We start from the raw sequence: 25,110 nt of genomic DNA, 5'->3' as shown, positions 1-25,110 counted from the left end.
CTGAGGACCTGGGTTCGATTCTCAGCGCTGGTCTCTTTTTCTGGTTTTTCTGTGCATCCATGTCTCAGTTTGTATTTTCGATATGGTTTCACGGGATACCCGTAAAAGTAACAAATTTGGAGTTGAATTAAAAAATACAAAAAGACTCCAAAAAAAACCAATCAAAATTCGTGAATTAAATTAGATTCTGTTAGTAAAATTATTATGAGCTATAATTCTCTCTACTTCACTGTTATTTTACTTTCAACACAATTTTTTACCACTTTATAACTAATTATAACCGACTTCAAACTTCAAAAAAAGGAGGAGGTAAGTAATCAAAGTCGTATTTTTTATGGGTATTCATTTCAAAAATCAGTCCTCAGTATCAGGCTGAAAAAGTCTTTAGTTTCAGACATTATTTGGAGATATCTTGATTCGTCTTTAGATAATTATATTAAGTAGGTATAGCAAACTCCATAGCCAATTTTCATTTGTTTTAGACGCTGTACTTGGAATGAGGAAGGAGGATAGAGAAATATTACCTATTAATTTAAATACGTATAAGTTGTACGGGATCAATGACCTCCGTTAAAAATATTGCCAACATGCGAGGTGAGATGTGGCGATAGCGTTGCTATGGTTATCATGGACAAACAACGCCATAGCAAAATTATTGTGCTTAGGAAAGTAGGTATCTAAAACCATAAAGAAATGTGATCTTAAAAACAGTCATTAGTCGTTTTAAAATTATTTAACGTTATTCAATCAGAGTTTTCTTCAGTTCATTTTGACAAAAGAGTCCCTATTTCGACGATATTTTTGTCCTGATTTTTGATAACAATACCAAGTTTAGAGCATCTCTATCTTCTTCAAATGCTTATCTTAGGCGAGTATTTTAATGAATGGTTGCCTCATATCAGAAAAGTCTGTATCAGTTTTCGATTCTATTACATGAATAACTGCCAGCTTTTAGAATTTTACGTTTTTTCCTCTTTTGCGGAATTCATAATTAACAATTCGTGTTTGACAAAAATTACAAAAACACTTTAATAAGTATCAATATTTTAAACAAAGTTGATTTGAAATTTCGGGAATATACAAAATTCCCGTGGGAATTACAGCGTGGTTTTTATTGACTTTGCATTAGTAACAACCATGCCAGATTTCATGACTCTAAGCCCAGCGGTTGTTATTTCGAGATTTTATCCCTATCTCGTGGGAATATCGGGATAAAAAGTAGCCTATGTGTTATTCCAGATGTTTAGCTATCTATATACCAGATTTCATTCAAATCTGTCCAGCTGTTTTAGCGTGAACGAGTACACAGACACACACACATACAAACTTTCGCATTTTTTAGCGGAATAATAATAAATATAATAAAACACAAATAATTTGTGCATGTGTGTTGTGTGTGTGTGTGTGGTGTGTGTGTAATATTGACGTGAAAAACGTGTGTGTGCGCGTGTTATTATTACCGAAAGACAAGTCACAAGAATTTTAATCACGCTAAATTCAGCATCGGCATTGTCTTACATTTTCATAAAAAAACAACCCTAAGCATTAGCTCTTTTAATAACACCTGTAAAGACACTAATGAAGAAAAAAAAAAACGCTGCAAAAACGCTGAATATTCGCCCGGCGACGTCTAATCCTGCTTTGTATGGCAAAAAGCTTCATAGTAGAAAAGAAAAAAAATAGTAATTTGTCGTTATTTAATGTGAAAATAATCGTACTGTACGTGTAGTTTTAGAGGTGATGGTTTTATTTTATTTAACTTTACGTAAGTATATTTTTTTATTTCAACGAATTTGGAGTAAATATTGGATATTGGCTAAATTTATTAGATACACAGAATTATACGATGTTAGTTGTACGCGGCTTTGTACAGTCAAGTGTGAAATATGTACTTATTCAAAGTTTCAAAAATATGTACCACAGACGGGTACGTATTATAATGTATAAATTTAAAATACATATCGGTTGAAATACATACAGTTAAAATACCGAAAATTATAAAATATAACGGTTAAAATAAATAGTAATAAAAAATCATAAAGTTCGTTTTTCATATTGGTCGAAATACTTACAATTAAAATGACTAAGTGCACAATGTACATGTTCAGATTGTATACAATCAGAATATATAATAGTTGAAAGAAATAATAATTAAAATTCTTATAGTAGGTACGTATTTCATAATGGTCAAAATACATACGATAAAATGCCCATGTTCATAATCATCTCTACTCTATTTACGTTGTATTTGCATGTTAATTTCTAAAAAATTAAGGACTATATAACAATGTCGACGGAGCTCCGCCTCGCGGAGCTCCTATTCAGCGTAGTTAAGGCGCGAAGCGCCTGGACAAAGCTCTAACTTAACCTAACCTATAGGATACCGACTGATCGAAGGTCGTATTGTCTAACAAGCGGGCGCTTGCCATCGCTTTCGCCATTTTATACCACAGAAAGAAATACCTAGTCAATGTAATAGCAAGCGACCGCACGTTGGACAATACGGCCTCTTGCCCTGATTTTTTGTTTAAATAAAATAAAAATCACTTGGTAGTTAGTACCTTGCATTTTAAACTAAAGTCTGATCATTAATTGAATAGAACCTTTAGGCAGCGGCCGGCAGAATTGTATTCTATGCATTTTCCTTTGTGTAATTTCAGTGTCGATTATGTATTTCAACCGTTATAGAAAACATACTGTATTGATTTATTTTTTGTAATTTTATGTATTTTGAACGTATATATTATCAACATATGCATTTTGTGCCATATGACTAGGAAACATTATGCATTGTAACTATTATATATTTTGACCACTATGCATTTCAAGCTTATGCGTTTAGAACTTATGTCAAATAACATTATATATTTTGATGCATTATATTTAAAAAAATCGGTATTTCAACTGTATGTATTTGAACTGATATGTATTTTAAATTCATAAATTATAATACGTACCCACCACAGACTCTTATTCCGACGCAATAAGGCGTAGTAACATGTTTTTGAGTGGTTCGAATACATACTTATTTTTGCACTTGACTGTACTATCCCAACGGTAAAATTTATTTTTAGCCAGTGCATACCATGTCACTTACGTCGCAATTGACGACTCCTAGTAAAATTAAATGTCTGGAGGTAGAAATTCACGTTATCACAATGGAGACTTGTTTCGAGATAGAAATTCGTGGTTCAATATTTTATCTAAAGTATATGTATAAATGTAGCTGACGTAATTTAGAATATTTATTACACTAGTTTTTTTATTTGTAACTAGATGGAGCTAGGAGTAACTAGAGCATCATAATTATTTTATTTTTATTAAGTTTAAAACTATTATCTTTAGGTGTACAGTCTGTTGCATGATTAAATACCTGCACTTTCTTGTGCTTGTGCCGTCAACGTTAGTTTCATCAGAGTGTTGAAGGTGATAAGATATTAAACCCTTGGTACGCTTAAGACGCGGATCCGTGTCAATTTTAAGGCTATCTTTTTTTAACTCAACAGAATATGTGAGAGGTATTTCCGCATTATAACGTGTAATCGTAAGAATATCGTAATCGTACCTAATAATAAAAGTTACAAAGAATCTGAAGTGTCAAAGGAAATAAAACAATTCAAATTTGCGCATAAAACCCTCGAGATATGATGAGGATATGAGATAATATTTGTTTGATGTCTAAATGAAACATAAAGTTTTACTCAGATTCCTTTATTACCTAAAACATACGATAAAGATAGGTACTCACTTAAACTTAATGTGCTAGCTCACAGGATTGTTAAATATAAAATGTTTTTATAATAAATATATTTCAAAATGTCCCTAATTATTTAAGTAGGTACTTTACAAAAGTGTGGACTGAGAATTAAAAAAAATCGATATCATCATATCTAAGGATAGTAGTAATTTGAGTTTAGAGTTAATTAAATAATATTTTAAGGTCTTCAATGCAGTTAGAACCTTTAATTCTTGTCTTGCGTCGCGAAATACCTAACCTTATCAAAAATACAAATAGATGCTTAATATGTTATTTACAGAAAAAAAATTGTGGGACGTTATTTACATAAAAGCTGTTTAGCAAAAGTTAAATAATTATATATATTATAATAAAATTTGTGGTAACATGAAGTAGCTATATGAAATTGGTTGAAACTGAGTACCTACAGGGTTATATACTTACAAAATTCTTAAACTAATATTCAAATTACTTAAATAGAAAAATGTAATGACGTAATGCTGCGTTTAATGTTATATTTTTTATTATGTAGGTATATTTTCTATAAAAAGATAAATATCGGTTTGTGTATCAGAAATAACTATGTGCAAACATCGCTTAAAAACTTACGCAATTTAATAATACAGGTATGACTGTTACACAATCTAAATACAATCTTACAAACTACTAATTCAGATATTTAGTACATAAATAAAGCAACCTAAAACAAAAATGTATATTAGTTCAAATACAAAAAGACTGAACAAGTAATAATAGATATGGCTTTTTGTAAAACTACTTTAAGAAATAAAGGAATTTTAGATGATAATTATAGTCGCTTAATATTTACTCACACTGTTTGTTTCAAAGCACTTTCTGAATTTACCGAAGTAGTTACTTCAGTAAAATTTTAATGTTTTTAAATGCGATGACTTAAGCTATTGGCAGTAGTACTAATACAGAGACCTGCTTGTAACGTAACGACTTTGTCCCCAGTTTATTCACTGGTGTGGTCAAACCTTAATGGGTGTTGCCATAAGAATTCAAGTTTAGTAAATATTAAAGCATGATGTAGTTCTTAGTTAGGAAAAAATATACGAAGTTTAATTATTGTATACTTTATTCTTATGACAATACCCGATTGTGATACGCTATAAAGATTGTTAGAAAACTTATATAAATTACTGTTTTTTTTTATTATCCTTATTTCGATATATCGTAATTACTGTGAAAAATGTAGATGAAAATATCTATCATTTATTAATTTTACATAATCTAAAAGAACTTAAAAATGCCAATATGTAGTACGACAATCAAATTGTTAAATTAATACAAAAAGGTAATGTTTTAATACTTTTACATGTTATATTTTTAGAAATAAACTTACTGACTAGTTTTTTTATGGATATAAAAATATATTTCACTACAATTATAGTTCTTATAAAAATAAAAAGCACATCGTTTATTCTCTGATTCAGGTTTGCTTTTATTATTTCATAAAATGCTTGAGAATAATATTTACTCTGATGATTAAAGCTTGTGATTTTCTTTAATTATTTCGATGATCTTAAATTTCATATTACTGCGATATATGCGATGATGTAAATAAAATGCCAGTCCCACTTAAGAATGTTGAGTGTAGTGTCATAAGAATGACACTACACTCCACAGTTTAGGATGCAGGGGATTTGCAAACATGAACTTGCATATTTATCTAATATTAACATAACGACTTCCATTTCTAGAATGTACTCACGTTATGAAAAATACTGTTCAAATAACCTCGACGTTTTTGACACATCACAGTGGCAGTGGTCGAGGCCAGATTCCACTGTAACAACGCTGCGATTTGATCCCTAACAGCCCCTAGTGTCATCTAGTCCAGTGTTTCTCAAACTTTTTGTGTTCAAGGTACACCATAAATGAAAAATGCGTGATTTACATCTGTGTAGTATTTTTCTTCAGTCCGTCTATAGCTTTAAGAGATAACCTTATTTTTCCGAGGCACACCAACTATGACCACGGTACACCAGTGGCCGCGGCACTCACTTTGCGGAACACTGATCTAGTTTTCACGTAAAACAACTGCATCGTCCTGCATCACGCCATCAAAGTTTCTCAACTACATCTTCCGATGCTCTTCGGACCTTGCTCCCCGGGCATAATCACTTTAATCACTAATCAGGTATCTGAGAGTATCTCTTTTTGCAGACTCTCCTCTCAAGAGTATTTTTCATTACACGTCATCGAGTCTCTGGGGTGAAAGTAGTTATGTTAAGTTTAAAATAATATTCACATTATATGAGGCGATTGGTGAATTTCCATAAACGTATTTAAAAAATATCTTAAAACTAAATTGAAATAACATGAAAGTTAGCGTTACTAATTAATACTCGAAATGAGATAGACTTACAGAAAATTGGAAAACTACTTAGGTACTTAATATTTGACGGAAGATCGGCTGGTATGAAACCGCCAGCGATAGAGCATGGGTTATTTAACCACCATTCTGTTAAATCCTGATATTGTTATGTGATAGATATGCATGATACTGTTTCTGTTTATCTTGTTTGATTAAACAAAGACAGCGTCATAGATATTTTTCACATTACGAAACAGGAGTTTAAAAGTTTAGAACAGAATGTTGAAACTACTAAAATGTTCGGAGAAAAAACAAGTGGGTACCTGGTCGCTTTGATTTCGAATATTAATCGTCACGTTCTGGCCACTCTAAAAGGAAAGAGAAGAAGAACACTAGAGTAAAACTAAGCTTGTCTATGACTGCGCGATCAGAAAGCAAACCGCAAATAAATAAGCTAACAATCTCTGCTTATTACGAACTTACTGAGTAGGTACTTACATAGCAGATCCGATCACGGACTCCAAAGCGAAGGTAAGGAGAGACTTAGAAGGAACTAAAATTACTAGATTAAGGGGCTGTTTCACGATTCTCTGATGAGTTACCAGTACCTATTCATGACAGATACTTGCGAAGCCATCTCTATCATATTCTGTAAAAATGAATGTTCGGATGAAGAATTTAGTCACAGATACCATAAACTTTTTCGGGACAAATCATTGTACCCTGTTTTTATCTCTTTTGAGTACAGTCAAATAATTTCTGTTGTAATTTTTTTTTTACCTAAGTATATACCAACTTTATTATTTTAATTTTTACTGCAGGTACCTTGTACTCCGCTGTTTTTGTATTTATTTTTAAGACATGCTTCACGTTTTGTGAATTTCCATTATTAAATTATCATTGTGTATTTTTGCTGTTGAATATTATTTTTATTATTTAAATTTGACATTGTAACGTTAATTTAATTTTTTAGCTGACATTTAGTGATGACTTGATATTTTTCTGTCATGTGTTTATAATGTATTTTTACAAAGGTTAATAAATATAACAAGCATGTTTGAACAAATTAAACAGAGACAGCATTAAAGTTATTAGGAACTTATCAGATATTGGTGAAACAAGCCCCGAAAAAATAGTTTTGAATTAGCTTACAAATGGTCTATTCACTTGCAACATACAGAGGGACTTCTCAAGTATCAAAACCCGTTCAAGCTTAGAACTAGATCCAACGAAATGAGTCTTACTTACTAAGTACTGGTTAGGTATTTACGATTCGTGTGAGATGAGATGCAATATATCCATGTTTGAAATCTGGTGGGACAATAAAATTCAGCGTGCAAGGACAGACCAAATCACACTATTCCAAAACAAAAACAAAACTATTTGAAAAAAAAAACTATTCAAATGGTTTAAAATGGAATTATCCCGCCCCTCGTACTGGCCGCACAACAGCGATCGGTGGAGGAGGTGGCATCATGTCAAACTCCTCTACGATTGTCTTTGGATGAAGCGCGCTTATGTTGTTATCAACGGTGTACGTCCTCGCGTGTGTTTGTACCATGGTCTTCGGTTTGTTGACGAGCCACTCGCTTCTGTTGCGGATCCGCTTGTTTCTGGCTATCTGCCTGTCTCGAACGTGTTGGAGTCTGGCGAGCAGGCCTTTGACCTTCTGCGGGCTTAAACCAGTGCGGCCTGATTGGAGCAAGTTGGCGTTGAGGCGGAACGAGCCTTCGGGGTCACGGCGGTTCCATTGGTAACTGGAAGGAAACATAGGAGTTTAATAATATTAAGGTGAATTTTGCATACTTATTGCATGGACTTGCTGTTGCCTACGACTTCTTTGAAGACAATGCAATTATCTGGGATAAGATATGTTTACTTGTATAAATTTGTTAGAGGGCATAAAGGTGCCTAGATATCTTTGACCAAATAAGAATACTGTAAATAAAAGTAAGAGTAAAAGTAAAAGTAAAAGTAAGTAAGTAAGAGTAAAAATAAGTACTGTAAATAAACTGATTGTACGTAGATGTAGGTATCTAAATGTCAATTGTATAATAACTACGCCCCAACAGGCATTATTTATTGTAAAAGTTGTTGCAAATAAATAAATATAACATACCGAAGAACCACTAAACCACTTTCAAATTTCCTTGCAAGTTCAAAACTACCTAATTCTTAGCAAACATCTAAGTACTAACCTTTTATTGGACATTAAAGACCAAGTTTCCCGAAACCGTACCACATTACACGCAGTTAACGGGTTATTCGGTTTATCCACTTGGTAACTGAGCTCATTACATTTTTATTACTCTGTCTAGCTGAATTTTATGGGCATTATGTCTGTGGGATTGGATTGTTTTTCGATTTACGGAATTTCGTTACACTTCACTTTTTTATTGTCTGCGCAAAATGTAAACACGAATGTGGCATTTGTGTAGGAATGGAATAGGTACTATTCCAAACTAATTATGATGCATGACTTTGTTCATGATCCTGAGCGATGATTAGTTTAGAAATAGCCGTAGCAGAGTATGCAGAGCAGGCCTCTCTTTCCTACTGGGCTCTATATATGCGAGTCCAAGACCTCGCGAATAATGGACCTTGAGACTATAAAAAATGACAATTGAATACCTAAGTATAGTCTTTAGAGCCCCATCATTCTAAAGTCCCTACAGCCTCCAATAGGTAGTTTAACTTGTATGGCGCGATGTGATCAACCTGTCATAAACATACATCGGGTTTTTCGGAGAAAGAGTAGAAATAAACAGATAGACTAGTCTACTATGCTTAATGAATAACTACGTCTGTGCGAATTGTATTTTAATTCATGTACCTTAGCTTTACTACCAAGCCTAATGAGATAATAAAAAATATAACTTTAATTAATTAGATGCAGTAAATTTAGTAGTTGACACGATTTTCAAGATAAATTATTAATATTTTTTTTATATTTCTAACAGTTAATCTACGGCGTCTTGCTGTAAATTTCAACGAACTGAACGGTCTTTCCACGTCGGCAGTTGTAATAGTGCATATTAAATTTTTTTGAAGGAATCAATTGTCGCACGAAAGTAAAAAAAATACGTCAGAAATACATTTCAGTTGATTTATGTTGTGCCTATTGCTTACCTTAGAAAATCTATATGTATATACTTGTGTTCTCTGTACTGTTTACTGTATTGGTGTGCAATAAAGAGTTATTGTATTGTATTGTATTGTATAAATAAATAAATATCACGGGATAATTCACACCAATTGACCTAGTCCCAAAGTAAGCTTAGCAAAGCTTGTGTTATGGGTACTAAGCAACGGATAAATATAATTATATGGATAGATACATACTTAAATACATATTAAACACCCAAGACCCAAGAACAAACATTCTTATTTTTCATACAAATATCTGCCCCGACGCGGGAATCGAACCCGGGACCTCAAGCTTCGTAGTCAGGTTCTCTAACCACTAGGCCATCTGGTCGTCTAAATCCGGTCGTGTAATATATTAAATATTTATTATTTTGGCAAAAAAAGTTATCTTACTTGCAAAAATTTTTAAAAATGCAATTGCATAAGTATTAGTATTTTATCTATTATTAGGTTATCACACGGTATGACAATAAGTGAGTAATCTAATGTCAATCTTGACGTCCGATATCTATGAACTATTTGCTTATAAATGAGTAGGGACTTAACTGAAGAGGTCGATAGTGACTGACCATTATTCATATGTATTTATGTATGATTTTTCAAGTTTTAGTTAAATAGAAACCTGCAAGAGCAAAATCTGTTTTTGTCAATACCTACTCTTTGGCTAATGCTAATCATTCCCGTACCGAAAATCCCGATGTATGGTCCTAAAGAGAGCATCTTTTGCTGACCACAAAGATCAAGAGTAAAGAGCTGAAATGCTATTCCAGCGAGCGTACAAGGAAAATTGATGTCAAAAGTACATAGAGATATGAGAAAATTACCCTGGGAATAGCCTAGTAAGCCTCCTCGCCGGTCGCGGCCAGGATCTCTTGCGCAGCTCGTTCGGCCTCTGTGCGTGAGGGTTCGGCTTCCCTCGGGCCGCGGGGCGCAGTCGGAGCGGGCTCGGGCGCACATCGTAAGACTTCGGATTAAGCACAGGATTGGCAGTCACATCGTTTATTCGCGGATCGTTTTCTTCACGACTAACACTGGGAGCAGTGATTTCGTTAGGCTTGCCCATCCTCATCCAACGCTTGTGTAGGTCTTTCGTCTTCGACTTGGGTACCTTTCGCAGTTTGGTCTGGCACACGTATCGGTGAGGCTCGTAGCAGCTGCGAGGTGACCATCTGGAAATTAAGAAGGAGCTTGATTTACTCACTATATTTATCTAAAATGAGATGGCTGGAACTCGATCTATATTAACGAGAAATGAGGAAAAGTGCCTTGTTTCTCCAGAAATTTAGCAACAAGTCATTTGACTTGTCTGATAGATTACATTAACAGATAATTAAAGAGGAGACAATACAAATAGAGACAGTTGACGCAGAAGTTCTACGAGTAGTCATTTTAATTTTTAAAATCCTGATTGATAAATTAGCTTGTATAGACAAAAATGTGAAACTAAGGCATATGTATAAATAAACGCCATAAATTGGACCGATTCTAATAACCGTTGAGTCATTGATAGCTTTGTAATAATCATTAAAGCTTTGTGTGCCACAGAGCGGCATCTGCGAATATGAGGGGCATTATACAGCACAAAGGGTGTCGCAACATGCTCGTAAACCTTTTATAGCTTTTCGCGGTATCGATCGATTCGACCGGAGTCGCAGACGCAGCGATATCGAAGTCAGCTTTGATTTATTTCTAGTATTATTAATTACTAGATGATGTATCCAACTTAATCTGCGAAGAATTAATTTATCGCTATCACGAGAGAACTTTGAAAAATTCTGGGATAAAAACTATCCTAAGTCCTTTCCAGGGTTTCACTGTACTGAATTTCATCTAATTCAGTGCAGAGGTAACAAACAGATTTACTTTTACGTTTATATTAATATGATAGAGGACGGGTGGACAACCTAGAGAAAATAATAGAAACATGATTGGAATTTATTCTGCAACACAGATTTAACGAAAACTAAACAAAAGATGAACTGCTCGGACGGAATGTATTATGATCTCTGGTGTATTCTCTATAACAGGTCATTTAAACCAAATAGTGGTGAAAATGGCCTGAAAGTAATGGCTTTAAAGTACTTTCAATAATGCAATAACCATTTGAGACCTTCTGCAAGATAGACCTTGAAGAAGCTATAAATAAACTTAACATTAATAACGTGGAATAGCCTGCAAAAACATTGGTACAGACGAAGAAAGCGGGTTTTGTGAATCTCATTAATAATGTGTGTGTTTACGGCTTAAATCGAAAGCTGTAAAAGCTCTATGTGAATAGACTGGGCGTAGTAAAGACTCGGGCTCCTTTAAATATTTTATTACCGGGTTTCTAGGCAATTCATCTCACTATAGATTTTATGTGCTTGAACTTATTTAGCTTTCAATTCTGTAAATGGGTGACTATTTTGACCCATCTATTGTTAGTAATATACGACAAGTGAAGTTGGTGTGCCACAAGGGAATGTTTTGGGTCCTCTACTCTTTACTCTAAGCTTAATCTGAATCTGATTAGAAAACAATACAATGATGGTCTTTCCGAAAGCGCTGGTAAATTGCAAAAATAGGCACGAGAACCCTCTATGGCGTATTTGCAAAACAAACATTTGATTTTGATTTTTAGACATCCTTACGAGACGACCAACTGTTTCTCACAATTGTTTAGTCTGCATGTCGTTCATACAACCAATAAGTTACACTCTTTATGACGCTGTTTCGCAAAAGACGGGGCAAGAGAAAATAGTTTGTTTTCGCCAGGCGAGGGTTGAGAGAGTATGTTATTTTATTGCATGGCGGTTGAAATATTTCTAATCAGTGTTAATGCTTACTAAGTGATGGGTCTGTGGGTGGGGTTTGATGTAGCAAATTCACTCTAGCACTGTTTTAGGAATTTTACTGTTTTATCTGTTGTTTAGGCATTTGAATTTTTAAATAAAGAAGAAAGAAATAATAATAGCCCTTACAGCATTATCAGGACCTATCGGTAGATCCATATCATATCAAGTTCAAATTAATAATAATAACTAAAACCTGTCTTGAAGCAATAACAAATTAAGCGTCTAAATTCAGGCCTGAAGCTCGCTAACTCGTTGAAGTGGCAATGGTAGGCCACATAGAACGGAGAATAGATTGCCGTTGGGATCGAAAAGATCTCGAATGGAAACTGCGGATGGGCAAGCGCAGCGTAGGACGTCCACCAATGCGATGGATGAATGACCGGATTAAAGCTGCGGGTTCACTGTGAATGCAGGCCACTTCTGGAAGCAACTGGAGGTCTATGAGGGAGGTCTTTGTCCAACAGTGGAAGTCCTACGACTGATAAGATGACTGTTGACATAGATTTATGACATTTGGTAAGTAAGGCCTCATAGAACAGGTTCAGAGGAAAGAGTAGTAATATTAGCAAGATTGTATCATCATTATCATCAGCCGGAAGACGTCCACTGCTGAACAAAGGTCTCCCCCTTAGAACACCACAATGAACGATAACTCGCCTATTGCATCCACCGGTTCTCTATCGTTTGCCCGAATTTCATATATAATGTCTTAAGCTTTCGTGATTTTCACTCATAGTCAAAATACCACGTACAGGCAGGACTTATCACGCTAACACACACGAGTAATATTTACCTCGACGTTTCGGCAACATTACAGTCTGAATTTCATATGCCCGAATGTATCATTTAGGATTTTCATTTGCCATAAAGTAATTTATTTCTGAAATAGTAATTTCTTCAGAGTTGATATTAAACTAACCTAACCAAACCTACTGCATTCTATATGATGACATATAAAACATCCTATATATGTATATTTTATGGCAAACTTGGTATGGCAAGTGAAATTCGGGCAAGTAAAGGTAAACGGCATCCACCGGTTGCCCGCAATTCTCAAGATGTCGTCAGTCCACCTAGTGGGAGGCCTGCCAACTCTTCATCTTCGTCGCTTCGCGATTGTATATTTGATTCGTAATCACCTAAACAGCAGATCAGGCATCATGGCGATGCAGTGGAACTGCAGCTCCTTGGGCGTCATACGCTTCATCTTGGAGAAGGACTGGTAGCGCATGGCGCGCAGCTCGCCGCCCCACTTCCATGCGCGCGCGCCGTAGTCGTAGATGCCGCCGATCCAGCGGGACACGTGATCTGGAACGCGTCACGGAATTACTCAGATGGACCAATGATGATTGTAGGTCATTATTCCAGCATTTATTCCGTATGATTTTCGTGGGCACATTTTTGTTAACATGGTAGAAGATTCTGTTACTGTTTCTGTGTTATCTTGTAGAAGTACAGGGCGTCTAAAAAACATCATCAAATACTACATAAAAAAATGCGACCATGAAAATGAGGCGGTTTAAATGACCCTTTAAATGTAAAACCTTTATTCTACAAAAATAAAGGAAGAAACGCAATGGTCAAACGTGAGATACATGTAAAGTCGAAATCAAAGATTTATTTATCTACAATACAATTGAGAATTGTAAAGTATCTTAACAGTAGCTCCTGCCCGCGACTCCGTCCCCGTAGAATTTGTTTATTGCTATCCCGCGGCAAAAATTTCCGGGATAAAAAGTGTCCTATGTCCTTCCCCGGGACTCAAAACTATCTGCATAGCGGTTTAGACGTGATAAGATAACAAACAGACTTACAAACTTTTGCATTTACTTATACCTAATATTAGTGAGATTTAAATAATTTTACTCATAGTAAGACAAATACTTGTTTACACTACAATGTAGTACTTTACAGAATATATAATTGTTTCCTATCAATGTAGAAATCTACTAAAGCTCACACAGCGAAGATATTTAGGTATATTGTAGATAGTTACCAATGCCGGGCTTGGTGAGGTAGTTCCGTAGATTTCTGTCCTCCCAGCGCGCTGGCACTGTCAGGTTGCTGTCACGATCCTGTAAAATAGAAACAGCTTGTTGAATGATACAGGTAACTGAAGCCTTAGGTTCGGTTGGGTCGTCTGTAGTGCCTTGATTGATGCCGTATTATTTAACTATACAGGCCCACTACGAAGTGCAAAATTCCCGCCCCGCTGACGCTAATTTATTTAATACGATAGTGAGAAGGACGGTACGATACGAACTTCGAATTTCGTAGTAGACCCCAAGGGCCATTTGGGAGACGTGAGCAGGACTTACCCTACCGGACTACCATGTCGTATTCAGTATTAGTGAGATTAAAGTTATTTATATTTAATTATTGCATACGTACAAAACCGGCGAAGAGCGTTTAGGACACGCCCAGGATAGGGTTCCGTAGCTGTTACAAAAAAACCAAGTAGTATTTTTCTAAAGATTTTGTATTGGCACGGAATTTACCAAGTACCTATATTTTATCCCAAAATTCTGTCCACGGAACGTCATTTTTACTCAAGAATGGTACGTGAAGCAGTTGAAATAAAAAAGCATAAGAATTTCAACCGGGACGATGGTATAATCCATCTATCGTGGAATCCTGTTATTAATAAGTGTCGGCGTCGGGATGAATGTTCGGAGGGACGATCGGACGTTGTTAGTGTTGTGTGTCGGTGTGATAGGGTGACTAATAAAAGTGACCAAGTGCGGGTAGTTCGTGATACGAGTGCCGGCACTATTAGTGATCAAGTGCGGGTAGTTCGAAGAACTCGCGCTGCTAGGCAGAATTGACACCCCACACTTCAGTTTATTCGTGACCACGGCAACTGTAACGTTGCCGAAACGTCGAGGTAAATATTACTTGTGTAATAATAGCGTAATAAGTCCCGTTTGTGGTATTTTGACTATATTTTATAAGTTAGGCTGCTATTTACCATTAACATAATTCTCCATAAACTTAACCGTAATACTCGTAGTTTTCCTTGTTGATTTGATAAAGCTAATAGAGTCCGCTCGATTTCAATGAAACATTTGGGCGTCGTAGACTTTAAACCTTTAAACTATAATAAAAGTGAAAAAAGAAAACTACGACTACGGGATGACCGTAAAAGTAAAAATTTGGAATTGAAATAAAAATAAAAAAAGATTCCAAAAAAAACAATCTTAAAAAGAAAACTCTTTTTAATTCACTGTTCTATCGTTTCCAACTGCAAACATCATAAACGCCATTCATTTGTTTGCGCGCTAGCATCTTGTGACACATCTATTTGTTTTCACGGCAAGCACCAACTGCCCAGTTCCACAATAAATTACATTCCTAATCACAAGTTCCGTTCAGAAATCCTTGAGATGACAAAACGTTAATAAACGTTACCATACGTTTTGACTTCAGCTGACGAATGCGGGCGGCTTGTGTTATTTCTGAACGCAATAAATCAGATATTTTTGTCACAAAGCTTCTCATGTATTGAACATTGTATTTAACGATTGCTTGAAAATACTCGAGGAATAGTTATGAGGTTGGTCACTGGTACAAAATATAATTGCAAATCAAATTAACCCTTTTCCAGGCGCCGCGAATTTAGATGTGCCACCACAAAATAAATCATATTTTTATGTTGTTAACCTATACCTACCTATACCAAATGATTTTGTACCATATTGTATATTGTAAGATCGAGTATTTGTGTACATTTGTGCGTATTATCTATTGCTTATTTGCTTAACGAAGTCAAAGATCTTTGAAAAACAATAATTTTTCGAGTGCGCTGGTCGAGTTTTGATTTTGAACCAGCGTCTTAAGTAAAATCATTTGGACTTAGTAACTATGTTAATTTGACTCCTTATATGAATCTCCAATCCAATATAAACATTTTTTAATTGGCTCAGGCTACAAAACGGTTCAAACGTCTTTAATTCTAATTCTAAATTGCTTTTCTGAGAACCCAATTCCCATTTCGATGTAGGTACATTTTTTTACTTTGTGGCATGTCATGATAAGGCTTAGTTTCGCTTGAAGTTTGTAATAATTCGTTTGTTTGCATGTGTTCTTTGTCTTAACTTTTTTCACACGAGACCATTTGCTGTTTGCTAGGAAGTTGTCGTGTATACAAGGAGAGTTTTTGGCAAATCAACAATCAGTATGTAGCTAACATTAAGTGCAGTACCCCTGTACCACCATCATGCTAATGTTAAGTTTCATTCGTAATGTTACAATTTTGACAATTGTAGCACTTGTAACTTTTGTGGTAGAGAGCGCAGGTCTAATAGTACACTAGAAATCTCTAAAATCGTAAACTACGTACGTAAACGTTTCAATTTTTGCAAAAAATATAGCTGCATTGAAACTATCGATGATTCCGCCAATGTCGAGGTTGAAAAAGACACTATCGGTTGGCCGCTGTACGGTAGATACGTAAACGTAATACGTGTAAGTACGTAAACGAACAATTCGTTTATCGCTATCCCACGGTTATTGTACAATGTTCCGAAATAAAAACTAACCTCGGTCCTTTTCAATCCAATCTTTGTACCTCTTAGGTATTATTAGTTCCTTGGGCTTGACCCACGTTTTTGACTGTGTAACCCTTCTTTATCCAGAATACGGTGTAGTTACATAAGTCATGAAATATGTACTGGTTGTTAATTATGTCAAGTTTGGGAACCCCGGAGTTAATCCGCGTTTTAAAAACACATGTCTCACATATTTGCGATATCCCAGAGCTCACGGGTCGTACCAACCGTACGGCTTCTCAAGGGCCTCCTAACATAATCGATGTAATACTAATAACTGTAATATATACCTGAGATGGTTAGCCACCCGAGCTTTAGCGAGGGTGCCTATTTATCCGAGGGTTTATATTGACTTTTAGTCTCGTGGTGAAAACTCTATTTTTCACTTCGATTGCGAGAAAAAAATTGACAGTCAAAAAATAAAAATAAATCTTTCTACATTTTGGCGGCAAAATATTATTAATTATGTCCTTTGCTCTTTGCTCGACATTAGAATTTTCACTATCACTTGACGACATTGTGAGAACAATCAATTTATTTTAATCGTTTACTGTACGCTCTACAACAATTTCAAAGTTTTCGCGGTAAGTATTTTTTTCCAATAGAATGGCGCCACCTTCTATGCGGAAAAAGCATAGAACTAAGACCACGTAGACTAAGAACGTAACATTTTCGTCATGAAAATGGTCCACACACAATCTTATTTTTTGCAAGTAACTGGCTGTTTGAGTTTATCTAAGTCACTCGAAGTAAATTAAAAAAATAATTACTTTTACTCCCTAGGGACTAAAGTATTCACTTTACTCCCGCCTCGTAAGGCTATATTGACTTACTTTTAGAGCATGAGAAGTAAAATAATAAAAAATAGCATCAATCGATGTCGGACACGGTCGGGTTATATCAAAGGCGATGTATCGATTATGCGCACTGACAGTCGATTCGCGAGGATCTAAAATTGGATGATTGGATTAGCGAAGAATTTCGCGCGTGATCTATTAAGTAGTTGCGGGGTATAGTAAACTAATAATTTTACGAGTGTTTGCGAAGGTCCATATAAAATAAATGAATTAATCAACGCAAATAATTATTTTATTTTTTATTACAATAATCCCTATTTTGTAAGAAGTTACGATCATTTCTTAATGCACTTTTATGACCTTAAAGAAACCCAAGTCTGCCAATTTTCAAGTATCTGCTCTAGTGGTTTAGACTGTCCTATCATTCAGTCAGTTAGCCCTTCAGTAACGTTTCTCTTTTTAGCTGACTTAAAAAAGGAGGAGGTTATGAATTCAGTTGTATTTTTTATACGTACACATAGATGGCCGCGCGCGCAATGTATCGAAAACCCATACGATATTTAATAGAGCTTAAGAAGCTAGTTAATAGGGTGATAGACACCGTTTGGGTAAAGATCAACGTTCTTATTGCTTTATAATTACGGTGGAAATACATAAACGTAAGTTATGTGCTACACGCAGGGTTGCCAGATCAAATGACCTTATTATTGGGAGGAAAAAAGCAATATTTGGGATTTGGGACTGGTTGGGAGAAACAAAAATAAAATAAAATTAAAGTGATTATAATACAAACAACATTTAACATTATTATGTAGATGTAATGTCTACATAAATAAATACTTATCTCTATGCAACAAAATTTAATCAGGTAAGGTAAACGTCCGAGTGACCGAGTACTCGACACACTAACGCCCAATAGACGACACCCTGCTGTCATCTCTATTGCTAATGACATATGATTAAAAAGATGACAACTATTGGGACAGTGACGAGCACTCGTAGGTTTATCTTAATTTATTTTTAGCTTGCTACCGATATTTTGTGTTACTGTTCACTTGCCGTTTTCATATTAATATTTATTTATTCATTCAAATTCATGCTTCTTACATCACTAAATTGAATAAAGATATTTTGACTTTGACTTTGACTATGAATAATCTATAATTCAAATAATTTTCCTCAAAATTGTGTCAAAAGTGTTACCGCTCCGACGTCGTTTGACTAAAATTCGAAACTTAAAATTATTGTTCTATAAAATTAAGATGTTTTTCGGGAGATTTTTACTTTATCGGGAATCGGGACCGAAAAATTCGGGAGAATTCCGACCATCTGGCAACCTTAGCTATACGAGAGATAAATATCTTGCCAAGTAAATATTTTCTTTTGTGGCTAACCAAACGGGTAATTGAGCGGATAATGAAGGAATGTTATTTATTTAACGCACTATGGGGTCTTTGAGATTAGTATATGAGTTATTGCTTTGACAAAAATATGTTGTAGACATAGAGTGATGGTACTGATGGTGATCTTGAAGGTTTTAAAATATACAACGTGTCTCAGCTGTCTGTATATATGTAGGCGGCCGATCGTAAAATCCGCCAAATCACGAAATTCCTTGGCATATCGTGAAATGGCACCATTTCATGAATTGGCTAAGGGACATCCGCCATATCGTTCAAAACTCACCGTTTAACGATTTGCCTAGTGACGTTTAGGCAGATCATGAAATTCCTAGGCATATCATGAAACGCCGCCATTTCATGATTTGGCTAGTTTAGGCAGATCATGAAATTCCTAGGCATATCATGAAACGCCGCCATATGGGTTCTGGCACTTCGCTGGCCGCTGCCGCGGCACGCTCGCTTCGCTCGCTCGGCTCGCCGTGGTGCAAAATGTTCGTATGGCCATATTAACAAAATCTCGTATTATACGTAGGTATTTGTACGAGGTTGATAGTGTCCTCGTACCTCGTACGCAGGGCCACAAATCTCGTATCCTACGGTTGGCAACCCTGGACCTTAAGTCGTTCACGTGACTCAGTGATGACATGTATGACAAAGCCTGTGTACACTAGCTGCGAGGTGTTACAGCCAAAGACTATAGGTAGAGTCTTCACGATGACGCGTGCCGCAAAATCACGCGTCTTCGTGGATGGCACTAGGTATAACCATTTCTCTCACTCACCGGGTTGCCTATTGAAAAAAATCACTTCACTATACTAATATTTCCCATGAAAAATGTTGTGAGATGACTTTATGATCACGCAAGGCCCTAGATGCGGCTATATGATCAAGCAGATGGCTTAAGACTGAGATGTTCTTAATTTAAACTTACATTGACTTTGCATTAACGCCCTTTCACAGTTCGGTACTGATAGCATTTCTCCACGATGGAAACCCAATTAATACGATATCGTGTTTTCTATCTAATGACAAAACCCGTATCCCTTATCGGTCCCTCGTCCCACGTCGCCACAGTGCCGTAAATCTTGGGTGAAATTCTGCGCCGTGGCAACGAGTGGGCACTTGAGGCTATTAGGTCTTATCAGTTGGTAAAACGGCTACGTATATTTATGAGTAAAATATATTGACCTTAGGCACAGAATGAGTAATTACGGCATAGAATGGCGACAAAGCCGTGAATTATGGATTCGATGTGGACTCACACCTCTGAGTTTTGCCAGGGCCGTCTTTCACCTATTAGAGTCCCTGGGCACATTAGGATCATAATAATAAAGCACTATTTAGGTATCGGTTATCGTTTGGTAATGGAGTAGAGACTAGGGGACCCGAATCCATCGCGGGGCCCTGGGCACGTGCCCAGTGGGAAAGAGGGGCCTGAATTTTGCAGAAATTACATTTCAAATTTAACATGAAGTTTGAAGAAAGAAAATCATCGGTATCCTGCACAGATCAGCGTTGAAATTCAATGGTGTGTCTGAAGTTTCCAATCCGCACTGGGCACGCGTGGGAATGCAGTCCAAGCCCAATTCTGAGAGGAGGCCTGTGCCCTGCAGTAGGACGTATTATAGGCTAAGATGAACTGGCATAGCAAAATTTGTGAGAGTAAAGAAACTATCATTATAGGAGTAATGCTTTACTTAAGTGATTCAACGTAACTTAACGTTATGGCATGCAACATGGTGATGTATAATAATGTATATTGCTTACTTAGCTACAAGTTGTTTAAAATTTATGTAGCTCAAGTAATCTCTTGATCTTATTGTACATATCGTTTGGTTCTTACCAATATACGTTCCTCAGCCTATGGTTTTCATTTAACATTAATCTTCAAGAAATCTCCGTCGACATATTTTATCATGCTCTGCGCTCTGCGTTAGCCATTCAAAAACGAGATTGTTCTTACAGCTATAGAAAAAAAGCAGACCACAGAGTAATCTTATTTCCAGCCAGCATTCCAGTGCCCTGCAAAAATAAACCGCACCGCAGACTGTGTTGGCAACAGGTGGCTACAATCATATCGAAGCGCTACTTATAATCTAGTTCGTTCGGTGGCCTAAGGATAGAATGAATAACTAGATACATTAAGTTACTCGTATTCATAAACGCTTCATAAGCTTCTATGAAGTTTTTTTTAAATAAATGGCTTCTGTGAACTCTTTCGTCTTTATTTGTCACTATGACATCCGCCTTTGCGTGTTATAATTTTGTAGGTACATCCTTTAAATTTTATTTATAAGATATCTGTTAGCTGTTATCTGGACTACATTTTTGTGTAATACGTTTATTGCCACCTCGTGTTTTTTTTTAATATTCATCAATATTGGATTATCGATTTTGCCGTAAAGTGGCTACACATAAACAGATAGGTATATGCTGATGCTCATTCATTATAATCCCAGTATACATCCGTGTAAGCCGTGGTGGCCTAGTGGTTTGACCTATCGCCTCTCAAGCAGAGGGTCGTGGGTTCGAACCCCGGCTCGCACCTCTGAGTTTTTCGAAATTCATGTGCGGAATTACATTTGAAATTTACCACGAGCTTTGCGGTGAAGGAAAACATCGTGAGGAAACCTGCACAAACCTGCGAAGCGATTCAATGGTGCGTGCGAAGTTCCCAATCCGCACTGGGCCCGCGTGGGAACTATGGTCCAAGCCCTCTTGTTCTGAGAGGAGGCCTGTGCCTGGGTACTGCCCACACTGCTGCTGCTGCTGATGCTGGGTCACTGCTGGCAGTGGGACGTATATAGGCTGGGATGATGATGATACATCCGTGTATGACCTCAGAATGACAGAGCTTGGACCGTCGTTCCCACGCGGGCCCAGAGCGGATTGGGTGGGGCTCATTATCACATCCAAACCAATAGAACGAACCGTGATGAGACAACGTACAGAACACCTAAACCACTGGCGCTAGAAATCTGAAATTGGGTAGTTAATACCTTCAGTTGACATTGACTAGCGCAACGTGCACCTAAAGAAATATATAACACGATGGGATTTTCATTCTTATATGAGGGCCATACACCTAGCTTAAGCTGTAAATTTTTTGTCCAATGTACTTTGTTTGTAGTAGGAACATGCTCCCTTTCTACAACTTGTTTTAATCTAAGAATTAGTTGCGAAGCGCGTTGTTTTAGCATGGTTTGCACGCGGTTACTCTATTCTTGCTGCGCCCTTGACTTTCGCGATAGATCAGTTGAAATAGAACACAAACAAGACAATATGGGCTCTGGATTCCAACCTACTTTTATTTGGAATAAATAATTGTCGGTAATAAGTTGTGTGGGCGTTACGCTGAGATATCGCGAACGCACTTTGAGGTTACGTTCCTAAAGATGTTTGAGACATTAATCGAGCCATGATAATTGAAGGTTTTCATTTTGAGTGTACCTTTTACTTCTATTTCAGAATTCTGTAATTCTGGGTTCTTGGATTCTGGGATCTTGAGTAAGAAGAACTCGGTTAAACCTAATTCTGAAAATAAATAAAGAAAGGGCACACTTAAATAGAAAACCCCAATTGGTCTTATGAAGCCCACAATAACTACGATTTTTTTAAAACAAAAAAGTTGTAATTTTTAATAAAACATATGAAAGTATGTGTATTACGGCCTTTTCTAGCTAGGTAACCTTAAAGATTTCGGGTATAACATAAATACACGCTGTACGAGTATTATGCCTATTGCTTACCTTAGGAAATATCTATGTATATACCTGTGCTTTCTGTACTACTTACTGTGTTGGTGTGCAATAAAGAGTTATTGTATTGTATTGTAACTAAGTCAATCACTTCAGAACGGCTGCAAATATATGAGGCTATAATTCTTATTAGATTGCGTTTATACTACATTTTAGATTGAAAGAGTGAGTCTGACAGCAAATTTTCTTCATTAGTACCTACATCCGTGTGAAGCCCCGTCTATCCCACTAGTCCCATTGAGTTGTCCCATTGATGGGACAACTGAGACGTTACTCCCAGTAGTCCCATGGGACAAGTGGCACTAATATTTTTATCATATTATTGTCCCAAAAGTCCCATTACCGTCATGCTCAAATGGAACTCAATGGGTGCGATCACAGTAGTGCGGGCACAACTAGTCTACTATATTTATATTATGCCACGCAGTAATAACAGTCCATCAAAGTTCGTAGCGACATTATTTACGGGTTTCAAAGCTTCGCGGGATTTTCTTTAATCAGTCCTGTTGTTTATAACTAAAGCTTGTTAATTATGATGATAATATATAAAAAGTTAAACATTGCGGTGGTATAAATCAGGTTTGTTTGAAAGTTATGGAGCTGTTTCGCACGATTCAGAATGTTAAAAGTGTTTTGAATGAATAGATTTGTTTTAACAGTATGTTTTTTAGTGTAGTATGATTGATAATGAGTTTTATATGGGTACACTACATAACTACGAAAAACTAAATTCCGAAAGTCGGAATCACGAATTTCAAAATACCGATTTTTATAATTCCGAATGTTTTAAAACTCCTAATATGACTTTTCCGATTCTTCATAAATCCGATTTTTATAAATCAATTAATACACCGAACAATAAGAAGTCGGATTCAATAATAATCCGAAATGTCAAAAATACGAATTCCGATTACTAAAATACCGATTTCCAAAATTCCGAATATCATTACACCGATCAATAAATCCTGAATTATTAAGTAAGTTATGTAGGTTAGATTGGCCTAAATCAGTAGTACTGTTATTCATTTTCAGCAATGTGACACAAGGTCGACGGAGCTCCGCGAAGCGGAGCTTCTATTTCGCGGAGTTAACGCGCCTTGACGCAATTGATATTAATTCGAGATTCAAAGTTCAAGATTCCTATTATTAATACCACGAAGTTTATTTTGCCGAATGTCATATTTCTCGTTTTTCGTGTTTTTAAGTAATCGGAATTATATGTCTAAGGAATTGTGAAACTCGGAGTTTTGAAAATCGGAATTAGTAAATTCGGAATAAAATATTTCGGCGTATTTGGGTGTTCCCGTTTTATAATATGTGTATTTATTTAGAAATATATATATTTTCTCTTTTTTTTGCTGAGTTGTAATTAAAGAGTTGAGGATAAGCCGTGGTAGTAGACTAGTGGTTTGACCTATGGCCTATTATACAGTCGGTCGTGGATTCGAGCCCGGACTCGCACAACTGACTTTTTAGAATTTCATGTGTAAATTTACATTTTAAATTTACTATGTAGCTTTACGGTGAAGGAAAACATCGTGAGGAAACCTGCACAAACCTGCGAAGCAATTCAATGGTGCGTGTGAAGTTCCCAATCCGCGCTGGGCCCACGTGGGAACTATGGCCCAAGCCCTCTTGTTCTGAGAGGAGGCCTGTGCCCAGCAGTGGGACGTATATAGGCTGGGGTGGATGGATATCATTTTTACCCGACTGTTTTCTTAAGACATTAGCCTATCGATTTCAAAGACCGTAAAATTGTGTCGTCACAAGTCTAATAGGGTTGTGGGCATGCCCACCGTGCCCATCCGCCCTTGACTCTACTCTAGGTACTCTACGTATCTCATCATACGTGATCATAATGACAGTGAAGAATTCCACCACAATTCTCTCTCGATGTCAAGGTTTAAGAAAGCGGATTTAGTCGCGTACGGCCGATTGAACGTTAACAAAGTGATTAATGCAAGCGAGTGAGCCTGGCAGCTTTCCAGGCTCTGATCTGGCCAACTTCAAATTAATTTGCGAGTATTTGCGGAGTACCTACGTGTTCTAGTGCGCTCGGAGTAGCAACAGTCGATTTATTTTACACAAACTGCTTTTCCACTAGAGTTGCGCGGGATGTACAAGCGTTCATAAATGGGTACCTTAAGATTTCTAGGATGGTCCATATTATATTGCCTTGGTCTGTTTGATTAAAAAAAAAGGGGTCGGACTGACAGCTCTCAGCTGTCAAAAATGTCGCCATACTTAAGTACGTGTGTGTAGGTGTGTGTGTGCGTATGAGTCGTTTTTTTTTTTTTTTTTTTTTTTAATTCGTCCGTTCGGACATGCCTAAAGTCAGGACCATATCGCCTCGTCATCAGTTAATACTTATAATTTATTTCAATTCTTAATATATATTATTTCCATGTCAATTTAATAAAATTTCTTCAATATTTTTCTTTCCCAACGTTGTCATAGCCAATTAAAACTTCTTCAGTATTTCTTTCAATGTTGTCAATCCAATTAAATTCTTTAGTATTCTTTCTATATGTCTTATCCAGTTAAACT

General features: G+C 36.3%; 1 protein-coding gene across 2 annotated transcripts in view; it reads right to left on the bottom strand.

Annotated features, from left to right (window-relative positions):
• Positions 1 to 3,695: 3,695 nt before the first annotated feature.
• LOC141433568 (uncharacterized) overlaps positions 3,696 to 25,110 on the bottom strand; it is a 162,106-nt gene continuing 140,691 nt past the window's right edge. For both annotated transcript variants that reach the window (XM_074095669.1, XM_074095670.1), the window contains exons 4-7: positions 14,055 to 14,133; positions 13,198 to 13,366; positions 10,049 to 10,393; positions 3,696 to 7,834 (exon numbers count right to left, since the gene is read on the bottom strand). In XM_074095669.1, the coding sequence (XP_073951770.1) occupies positions 7,498 to 7,834; positions 10,049 to 10,393; positions 13,198 to 13,366; positions 14,055 to 14,133 (930 nt within the window). In that variant the 3' untranslated portion in view covers positions 3,696 to 7,497. The remainder of the gene's footprint in view (positions 7,835 to 10,048; positions 10,394 to 13,197; positions 13,367 to 14,054; positions 14,134 to 25,110) is intronic.

This window comes from Choristoneura fumiferana, chromosome 12, assembly GCF_025370935.1.
Source record: "Choristoneura fumiferana chromosome 12, NRCan_CFum_1, whole genome shotgun sequence".
NCBI lineage: Eukaryota > Metazoa > Arthropoda > Insecta > Lepidoptera > Tortricidae > Choristoneura > Choristoneura fumiferana.
Note: the sequence above shows the minus strand (reverse complement) of the source record. Positions and strands in the feature narration are given on the sequence as shown.